Source organism: Hyla sarda, chromosome 5 (assembly GCF_029499605.1).
Source record: "Hyla sarda isolate aHylSar1 chromosome 5, aHylSar1.hap1, whole genome shotgun sequence".
NCBI lineage: Eukaryota > Metazoa > Chordata > Amphibia > Anura > Hylidae > Hyla > Hyla sarda.
Genome location: NC_079193.1, coordinates 225,395,540 through 225,406,823, shown reverse-complemented (window position 1 = coordinate 225,406,823; position 11,284 = coordinate 225,395,540). Strand labels below are relative to the sequence as shown.

The following is an 11,284-nucleotide window of genomic DNA, read 5'->3' as shown; positions in this document are numbered from 1 at the left end:
AAATTCTGATAAAGATTGGTGGGAGGGGAAAACAAACACACAACGGGGGAGATTTATCAAAACCTGTTCAGAGGAAAAGTTGTCCAGTTGCCCATAACAACCAATCAGATCACTTCTTTCATTGTTCTCAGGTCTCGTTAAGAATGAAAGAAGTGATCTGATTGGTTGCTATGGGCAACTGGACAACTTTGCCTGTCCAAAGGTTTTAATAAATCTCTCCCAATGACACCAAACCAAACTATTTTTATCATCAGATAAAAAAAAAAAAAAAAACTCCAAATGCAGGGTAAAATATGTTTTTACTGAAGTTTTTACATTGGGACTGGGGAGACAACATTGCAGTGCCACAAACTCCGGCCACACAGTGTAGAAAACAATATCTACCAAAATACTTCATGAATGAATGCAACATTTTTACTAATCCAATTGATGCACACTATAATCTGTCTGAAAGCGGTGTTCAGTGCTACAGTATTTATTCTGGACAAAACTTGTTTCCAAAAATGCCTGCTTTTGTCCATGATTTAATATACTTGTACTATAGCGTGGACATGTACAGTACATCTATAATCCAATATAGCAGATAGTTTGACTATGAATATAAAAAGCATCACTACAATCAATCAGTTATTCTAGTCTACATTGTGCAGTTCATCCACAGTATTTGACACTGCGGAAGCACTGCTGGCAGCCACAGAGCTAAAGCAAAGCGGATTTACTGCCGGCAGCCACAAGCTGACACTCAAAGCTACCCGGCCACAGCGGGGAGCTCCATCTGCACAGATGGTCTGCAGCGTCAAATGTGCTGCGGATGTGCTGTGTGTGACACTACCCTAAATGGCCACTGAGAGCCAGGAGAGAACACGCTGAGCGCAAACTTCTCCCAACTCATTCTTCTGTGTCATGTGATCAAGACAAACTCCCAAGTCTATTGAGCGTGTCTCCATCACCTGACACCAAGCAGGAAGAGGAGTGTGCGACAGTAGACTTCCCCCAGCTGATTCTCCTGATTGGCGGAGGTCTGAACACTTAGGCTCCATAGCCTCTATGCCATATGACTGGTATCGTAATCTTGTCTGTAAAACAGCATGCAATATTGCAGTTAGCAGCACGTGACATTCCCTACTATCACTATGTTCCTCCCTACTCTTATTTCAGAAGTGTGCACTTATGCTCCATGCACTTTGATATTCAGAGATTGGTTGTTGACGGCTTCACCCACCTTTATAGAATCTACCCTATTTATAACACATGGCTTACCATTGTTTAGATAAAGCACCTTCTGCCTTTTGTCTTAACCCTATTTTTCCTAGACTGCTATAGAAGCCCTTATCAGCAGGGCTCTGATTCCTCGTGTGAATAATTGATGTGTCATTTTGTAATGTCTGTCAGAATGGTAAAGTGCTATGGAATGTTTTGGTTATTATTTGAAGTACAGTATGGGACCATAATACAGCAGGATACAGACTGTGTGCCACTCCACAGGATCCAACATCGCCATGTGCATGTCCTAAGGATTTGTGTTTTGTCCCTGTAACCGATCAAATATTATTAGAGTGATTCTGCAGAGAATTACAAGCCAGACAATGTCAAGTCTTAAAAATAATCAAAACTCGTATCAAAAAATTTTGTCTTATTTATTAATAAACCTTGTTGTACAAACCTGAAAAGTAAACAAAACTGGCAATAAACAACATGGAGTCTTTCCATCACAAGGAAAGAGAGCAGAGCAGTGCTAATAAATTAAATGTCAACCTGTAAGCCGTAGTCATAGAAGTTTACTGTCAAGAGGGAAAAAGCACACAGCAAGGCCATAAAACTGGACAACCACATTTGAAAACACTTGACTTGGTTTATGTTATTGTTAAATATTCAAAAACAGTTCAGTCTTCTGCAACAACAACCAACAAATTGTATTAAAGGACACTCTCCCAATAGTCACCACTGGCGAGTTCAGTGCAATATGGCTAGCTACGGTTTTTCAGATTTCTTTCAATCATGAAACAAAGAACAATTTTGTAAAAACAATTTCCCTTTTCTATTTTTTTTTTTCATTTTTTTTTATACTTTAGTCCCACACATACAAACAACCAGAAAAAAAGGGGCAAAAGTTACGCCATTATTTCTTTTTTTAGTTGTTCAGTGATGTAAGCAGCACTTATATATGTTACAAGAATAACCCTGTAAGCATCCAGACCATCTGATGAAGAAACTGAAATGTAAGGCTTTTTCTTCATCTTTATTTTTATTTTTTTCTTCTCACCGTCCCCTGTCCACCCCAATCCCCAAAAGAAGGCTCAAGTATTTTATTCAATTTACAAGCATATGTACAAAGAAAAAAAAAAAAGTTGTGATTTGTGATCTGTTTTTCTTTTGCAAACACAGAGGTAACAGAAAAATAAAAATAAGATTATGAGGAAAATTATTTTTCACATTCACGACAAAAACAAACAAACAATTCAGACCCTAGTGGCTCTAGAAGGTGATCGATGAAGCGATTCCATCTCTGTCACGGGAACACATGACAGAGAGGGGGGCTGGAACATAAAACAACGTACATACATATTAATGCTGATTGTGTGATGTGTTGAGATATAGCAGTGGAATGAAATGGAATGTTAGAAAGATTGCACGTCTAGGACATAGAAGCACTTCCGGCTTCGACAATTTATATATATATATTTATATACTTTAAATTTTTCCTTTTCTTTTCCAAAGGTTGCTATCGAAGTTTTTTTTTTACATTTCTTTCATTTTTTGATAAAGTAGCCAACAGCACCAAAAATAACAGAATGGATTCCTTATGAAATCAGGCACAGTTTATAGTCCCCCACCCCCCACGTGACTTCTTCCAGGAAGGCATTGCTTGAGTTCATTTGCCTCTTCTTCTCATATAACTGATGCATAGAAATGTGCTGGTAACAGAGAACCATTTCCAAGTCTCAGCATTCTGCCTCTGGTTTGTTTGAAAAAGTCCATCAGCTGCCAAACCATCCTCCGTTTTTTGTGTTTTGTTGTTTTATTCATCTTTAAGTTACTATATTTTAGACCCCAATTTTAAAAAACATTACAAAACTCATCTTGCACGTGACAGAATGAGACATAGCCAAGAAAAAAAAAAGCAGATTTTGTTCAAGTTTCGATTTTGTTTTTTTTTATCCTCTAGAAAAAAACTGCTCCCTTGACTGGATAAAGAAATACAAAGAAAAAAAAAACACCTTAAACTTATCAAAATGTTTTAAAAGCCTTTTTCACAAACAGTTATCAAGGAAGGCTTTCTGTATATAATTCAGTCTATGGGGTGGCAGAAAAAAAAAGGAAAATAAAAACACAGACTGCCCCCTCTTAGACCGTCATAAAACAGTGACTTGACTGCAGTGTTGAAAGTCTGACTGCAGTGTCTACATACAAAACAAATAAAATAAAATCATTTTAATGCTAAAACAATGTCACTTCTCTAAAAACCAGAACATAAAAAAAAAAAAAAAAAAAAAATCTTCATAGAGCTAGTGCAAAGACAGCCTGCATTCTACAGCAAGTACTCCAAACTATGGTAGAATTACAAAATAAAAATATATATATATATATGTATATATATGTGATCAGAGAACTGAGTGTTGGCATCTTCAGGATGAATTTGAAGCACTTTTGGACAAACTGATGGATGAAAGTCTGGAGCATGGCACATCAAGTGTGGCTCTCTTCCTTGGTCCCCTTTTTGGTGTAGATTTAACCATACAGTTCTCAGTGTTGTTGTTTGTGCCGGACACCTTCCCACAGATCTGATTGACAAGATTCATGATTTGTTCCTGTAAGTAAAAATAAAACAATTAAAAATGGGTGATAGTACATGTAAAAACAGCAGTGCTATACCCTCAACAGAAATGACAAACATTAGTAGTGCACTGAATAAAGCACAGCAATATGGGAATGTTTTATGTGAGCAAATGTGTGACATGACAGTCCATGGGTAATCAATAAATAGCTTAAAGCTTTACTTTCACTTAAAATAAACTGTTGACATGTCAATACTTTTGAATGGTCTGGGTATCTGTGCTGAGACCCCCCCCCCCGATCTCTAGCTATAGCCTGGAGAATCCCACATCAGCACGATTCCCTGCCCGGCTCACCGCATAATCCATTTCATTACAGAAAACTGGCTTCTTTATAAGTCTACAAGTCTATTCGTCTATGAATTGAGCACCAAGCCAAGATGTGTAACCTGCTGTCTGTGTTACAAGCGTTTTAAACGACAGTGACACTTTAAAGGGGAACTCTGGTGGAAACAAGTGGAAAACAAATGTTTTTAAATCAACTGGTGCCAGAAAGTTAAACCGATTTGTAAATGACTTCTATTTCAAAATCTAAAGCCTTCCAGTACTTATTAGCTGCTGTATACTACAGAGAAATTTGTGAAGTTCTTTCCTGTCTGACCACAGTGCTCTCTGCCGACACCTCTGTCCATATGAGGAACTGTCCAGATTACAAGCATATCCCCATAGAAAACCTCTCCTGCTCTGGACAGTTCCTGATATGTACAGAGGTGTCAGCAGAGAGCACTGTGGTCAGACTGTAAAGAACTTTACAACTTCCTTTGTAGTTTACAGCAGCTGATAAGTACTGGAAGGAATAAGATTTTTAAATAGAAGTAATTTGCAAATCTGTTTAACTTTCTGGCACCAGTTGATTTGAAAACATTTTTTCCCCACCAGAGTTCCCCCTTTAGATATGCAGTAGTATAAGCTAAAAAAAAGATTATACAAAATACCTTTTATTATTCAACATGCCCCTTTACTACAAACACAACCTGTCCCTATCACACAGCAAGAGACGTTGACCCATGGCTGTCAGCTGACCCCCACTCTGTCATTCCCATTAACTGTAATGGGATAAATGTAAGTTGCTAGGTGGTACCTACATTTATCTCAATTTTACATACTCTATGCAATAAATATATCCCCTCACTTTGCCTACAATGTTATGCAGGAGACACCTCTAAATGACAGGACCAACAAGGTGACGAAATTCTACTCACCTCAGCGGGGTCTCTGCAGTGCCATCTACATGCATTGCCTCTGAGGCACCGACATAACTGTAGTGAGGAAGACAAGGTGCAAGCTATAGCTTTCTGACAGCTGGAACCTTGTCCCTTGTAAAGTTAGTGTCTGAATCTACCAGGTTTTTTCCCCACGCAGACAATGATGAAATATTGTTTAGAATATGTTGTTATTATCTGATGAACTTAGGGTTCAACCACTGGAACAAATAACTTTTTTCAAATACAGTGCTACTTCCAGCTAGGTGCTTTGTTTAGTATTCCAAAACAGCTGTGGTCAAGTAAATGGGGGTCCCAGGGGTCAGGCACTCAAAGATCAAAGCATAGTTGCCTATCCCAGTAATATTACTACCAATGCCCATGGTAGGGAAACCCTTAACCCCTAGATGACATAATACGTCCTGTAGCCCTTGCCATTCAGGACTTTAAAAAAAAGGGGTACGCCTGTGGAAATCTTTTATTTTTTTTAAATCAACTGGTGACAGAAAGTTAAACACATTTGTAAATTACTTCTATTAAAAAAATCTTAGTCCTTCCAGTACTTATTAGCTGCTGAATACTAATGCTGAATTTATTTTTGGAACACAGTGCTCTCTGCTGACATCACGAGCACAGTGCTCTCTGCTGACATCTCTGTTCATTTGAGGAACTGTCCAGAGCAGCATGTGTTTGCTATGGGGATTTTCTCCTACTCTGGACAGTTCTTAAAATGGACAGAGGTCAGCAGAGAGCACTGTGCTCGTGATGTCAGAAGAGAGCTCTGTGTTCCAAAAAGAAAATAATTTCCTCTGTAGTATTCAGTAGCTAATAAGTACTGGAAGGATTAAGATTTTTTTTTTTTATAGAAGTAATTTACAAATCTGTTTAACTTTCTGGTACCAGTTGATAAAAAAAAAATAAAAAAAGTTTTCCCCCAAAGTACCCCTTTAAAGCACAATGGTCATTATAAATAATCCTGTTTAATTTAATACTTTCTTAAAAACTAAGCATTTTCCTAATATACTTCATAAAAAAATGTGATTGCTACAGATGTGGAATTTTTTTTTTAAATAAAATGCCCACTAGGTGTCTCTGTCTCTAAAATTTTGCAAATGAATCCCAGTATTCTAGTCTGTTTGATCTAAACAACTAGAAATGTGGACTTTTTTTTTTTTTTAAGGGGTGTCGTTATCTCCCTGCTCTGCTTCCTCCTGTGCCTTAGTGCAGTGTATAATCCAGCTTTCACCAGTGTGAGCTAAACCCGTATGAGATGCAGACAGCTTGCAGCCCTTTTCAGTAGAGTAGCATTTTCATGCACACTGACTAGAAATACAAAGTACTATATTATTTATATGCAAAATTATTTCTCTTCAGTCATTTTATGAACCCATTTCTTGTGTATCTGCATTATATAGGTTTTACATGGCTGTTTAAGGGTTGTATAAAGCATGCACTTTGGGCACATAGCTTTGCCATTTTTTTTATCATTTTTGGCACAAACTGGATGTGTTATTTGTGTTTGCGCTATATAGGTTCCACACAGTTGCATTGGAGTAATATAAAGCATTCAATTTAGGCACAAAATGTTTGTGCAGGTCTCAAGACAAGAGAGGGGAGGGGGGAGGAAAGGAGCAAGTTTGTCAAGGTCCTGAAGAGTCACCCTAGCCTCCAGAAGAGCAATAGTAAAACATAGATCTAAAGGTATTTTACATATAAAAACATGCATATTATGCATACAGGCCTTCGTGTGTATTACTACACTGACTTTAGCATTTTTTTAAATTTCTTACAAATGACAGTAACGCTTTATAAGCAGCAAGTGTCGGCTATTATCAGTAGCTGAGCATTCACTGATAATGAAGGGCAGCGGCGATAAAATACTGATAAAAAGTATTGATCGCAGTGCAAAAGAATTATCCCTTATACAGCCCTGTATATGGAAAACATTTTATAGGGGTCACAATAGGAAAATTTTAAGTATATTGATTTTGTAATAGAAAAATTATATAAATTGGGTGTTTTAATCGCATTGACCTACAGAATAAAGATAACATATCATTTTTACAATAAAGTGCACTGCATAAAAACAACCCATCCCAAAAAAGTAACAAAAATAATTTTTATTCGGCATATATTTTAAAATAAAATGAAAGGAGTCATTACAAAGTACAATTGGTCACGCAAAAAACAGGCCCTCTAAAAAAAAAAAAGAGGAGGAAAAAACAAAAAGACGGTTAAAGGGGTTTCCAGAACTTCAAAAGAACTAGTTGAAATAAGCAATACTTAAGTCAACCTGTTATATTGCGCTCCGAAGAAAACATCTTTCCACCAGGAATAGCTGAGCAATAGCTTTCACATATCTGAAAACATACACACCAGGTCGCTGTAACATTATTTGGCACTTTCATGTTTGGGATCAACTTTGATTTTATATTTATGGCATGTTGGAATGGTAGGGTTGGCAACCATCTGTAAATTCCATGATATTTCATAAAAATATGGCACTTTTTTCTTCCATGGTCCCTAATAAAATTAAAATCTTAAAGCTAGAAGAGCATAAATGGCTTATTATTAAACAGGGTGACACTTGTCTTTTTGGCTGATAATCACCCCATATAATAGGGCCTAAACTCCAGACAGACACAATCTTGCATTTTTTTTGAAGCATGTCAGATTGATGCTGGTGGAGGTGTGCGACAGCCACTTATCTCCTACCTTCCTATAGCAACAAACATTCAGGCACATGGGGATCCCAGCATGTTTTTGTACAGGTGACTCAGGAGAGAAACTTATCCAAGAAACATCTACCGTGTTTCTCCGAAAATAAGACCGGGTCTTATATTAATTTTAGTCACAAAAAACACACTAGGGCTTATTTTCAGGGTAGGGCTTATTTATGGGGGGCTGCAGGAGTGTGGAGGATGAGGGTCTGTGGGAGGATGGGGGCTGTAGCAGTGTGGAGGATGGGGGGGCTGTAGCAGTGTGGAGGATGGGGGGGCTGTAGCAGTGTGGAGGATGGGGGGGGGGGGTGTAGCAGTGTGGAGGATGGGGGGCTGTAGCAGTGTGGAGGATGGGGGGGGTGTAGCAGTGTGGAGGATGCCGCACCCCCCCCCCCATCTTCCACACTGCTACAGCCCCCCCATCCTTCCACAGCCCCCCCATCCTCCACACTGCTACAGCCCCTCCCCCCATCCTCCACACTGCTACAGCCCCTCCCCCCATCCTCCACACTGCTACAGCCCCCCCCATCCTCCACACTGCTACAGCCCCCCCATCCTCCACACTGCTACAGCCCCCCCCATCCTCCCCTTCCCCTGTCGCCCTCAACACTCCTACAGTGCCCCCCCCCCACCCCTCAGCCATAATAAACCAGCACTTCCCCACCTTCATAGCGTCCGCAATGGAAGCTGCAGCTCTCAGCGGCGGGATCTCCTTCTGCTGCTTAACGGTAGCAGCCTGGGCACGTCCGTGACGTCAGGCGTGCATACGCGTGGACGTTTTAAAGCGACAGCGTCCCTGCCCTGGCTCATTTAACTTGCCAAGGGACCAGCCAAAGGGGGGGGGAGTGAGGTCCGCATTACTGGCGGCCGCAGTCCAGATCTGGACCGCGGTCCGCCAGTTGAGTACCCCTGGCCCAAGGTCTTATTTTCGGGGTAGGGCTTATATTGCAGCCCACCCCGATAACCCAGCTAGGGCTTGTTTTCGGGGAAACACGGTAAGCACAACTACATGTAACAATATATTTACTTATTCGTACATTTAACACAAAAGTTAAATACAGCAAAACCAATATGTAAAAAGGAAACAAAACCAGATTTCTCTATATATGATTATATACATATAACATAATCTTGTAATGTGTTAATCAACTAACCTCATCGTAGCGATACATTAGTTTTAACCCTCTACACGACTTCTGCTTTTCCACGTGACGCAGCGCACACTCCAGGCAGAACACGACATTCTCGTTTTCTTGAACCACCTTAAAGAAAATAAAGTAGAAGAATAAAGAACAACATTCTGTGGGTATTAAGTAGGAAATGGAGCCAGTACTGAAATCCAGCTACATAATCTCATTGAGGTGGAGGTTAATTAGCGATTGTACACAGTAATTCTATTACATACTGGATGATGCCTGCCAGGGCACACTGCTCTAATGAATGATACAAGTGAATGATGAGTCCCAAGGGCAAGGTAAGGCAGGCTGTAGATCCATCCAGAATGAAAACCAATGTTCAAAGGGCCACTAAACCGAAAATACAAGTTGGTCCAAGATAAGAACATTGCATACATAAAAAAAATGTATGTAAAAGTTCCCATATAAGTTTGCCAGATATCTAACAGCAAGTGTTCAGCCATTTCAGGCAGTTTAACCTCTTCCCGAGCCATGACATACATGTAAGTCATGGGACGGGTGAGCAAACATGAGGCGGGCCCGTGGTTCAGATCTATGTCATATCCAGCAGATGCCTACTGCTATAAGCAGCTGACATCTGCAGGTGATGACTGACACTAGAGATCACTCCGATCATTAAATGTCGCTATTCCCTGGTGTCTGAAAGGTCAAGAGTTATTGGTCTTAGAAGGTGAGGAGGAAAAAAAACATGAGGCAGAAATCTAAATTTGCTGGGTCATAAAGGAATTAAAGCTGTACTCTTGGAAGAAACATATGAATGGCTAAGTTGGGATTTATCCATCACAAGTTAAGGATATAGAATTCTTTTCGAGCAACAGATTTAAACAAATCTATAGAACATTTGATAAACTTAAAGGGGAACTCTGGTATATTACATCTGATCCACAATCCACAGGATAGGGTATAAGTGTCTAGTCATGGCAGCTTTGAGCAAGGAAGACAAAGCTTCTGAACACTGGGGAGCTGGGAAGGACCCCCCCAATCAATCACTTATTCTCTAATCTGTGGACAGGGGATAAGATGTAATGTACCAGAGTTCCCCTTTAACCCCTTAAGGACTAAGGATTTTTCTGTTTTTTGCACTTTAGTTTTTTCCTCGTTACCTTTTAAAAATCATAACCCTTTCAATTTTGCCCCTAAAATTCCATATTATGGCTTGTGTTGTGCGCCACCAATTCTACTTTGTAAGGACATCAGTCATTTTACCAGAAAGTACACGGTAAAACGGAAAAAAAATTCATTGTGCGACAGAATTGAAGAAAAAAATGCAATTTTGTAACTTTTGGGGCTTCAGTTTCCACGCAGTAAATTTTTTGGTAAAAATTACCCTTTTTTTATTCTGTATGTCCATACGATTAAAATGATACCCTTCTTATATAGGTTTGATTTTGTCGTACTTCTGGAAAAAAATCATAACTACGGTACATGCACGAAAATGAATAAGTTTAAAATAGTCATCTTTTGACTCCTATTACTTTATATTTCCGCATACGGGGCGGAATGAGGGCTTATTTTTTGCGCCGTGATCTGAAATTTTTAGCGGTACCATTTTTGTATTGATGAGACTTTTTGATCGCTTTTTATTAATTTTTTTTCATGATATAAAAAGTGACCAAAAATAAGCTACCGTATATACTCGAGTATAAGCCGAGTTTTTCAGCACGATTTTTCGTGCTGAAAACACCCCCCTCGGCTTATACTCGAGTGAACTCCCCCACCCGCAGTGGTCTTCAACCTGCGGACTTCCAGAGGTTTCAAAACTACAACTCCCAGCAAGCCAGGGCAGCCATCGGCTGTCCGGGCTTGCTGGGAGTTGTAGTTTTGAAACCTCCGGAGGTCCGCAGGTTGAAGACCACTGCGGCCTTCAACATCATCCAGCCCCCTCTCACCCCCTTTAGTTCTGAGTACTCACCTCCGCTCAGCGCTGGTCCGGTCCTGCAGGGCTGTCCGGTAAGGAGGTGGTCCGGTGAGGAGGTGGTCCGGGCTGCTATCTTCACCGGGGAGGCCTCTTCTAAGCGCTTCGGGCCCGGCCTCAGAATAGTCACGTTGCCTTGACAATGACGCAGATGCGTCGTTGTCTAGGCAACGGCTCTATTCCGGGCCGGAAGCGCGGAGAAGAGGCGCCCCCGGTGAAGATAGCAGCCCGGACCACCTCCTCACCGGACCACCTCCTTACCGGACAGCCCTGCAGGACCGGACCAGCGCCGAGCGGAGGTGAGTACTCAGAACTAAAGGGGGTGAGAGGGGGCTGGATGATGTTGAAGGCCGCAGTGGTCTTCAACCTGCGGACCTCCGGAGGTTTCAAAACTACAACTCCCAGCAAGCCCGGACAG

At 40.5% G+C, this 11,284-nt stretch overlaps 1 protein-coding gene across 1 annotated transcript in view; it reads right to left on the bottom strand.

Moving 5' to 3' along the window:
* Nucleotides 1-1,618: 1,618 nt before the first annotated feature.
* The window catches only part of JARID2 (jumonji and AT-rich interaction domain containing 2), a 159,699-nt gene continuing 150,033 nt past the window's right edge, over nucleotides 1,619-11,284 (bottom strand). The window contains exons 17-18 of the mRNA XM_056521215.1: nucleotides 8,910-9,017; nucleotides 1,619-3,809 (exon numbers count right to left, since the gene is read on the bottom strand). Of these exons, the coding sequence (XP_056377190.1) occupies nucleotides 3,627-3,809; nucleotides 8,910-9,017 (291 nt within the window). The 3' untranslated portion in view covers nucleotides 1,619-3,626. The remainder of the gene's footprint in view (nucleotides 3,810-8,909; nucleotides 9,018-11,284) is intronic.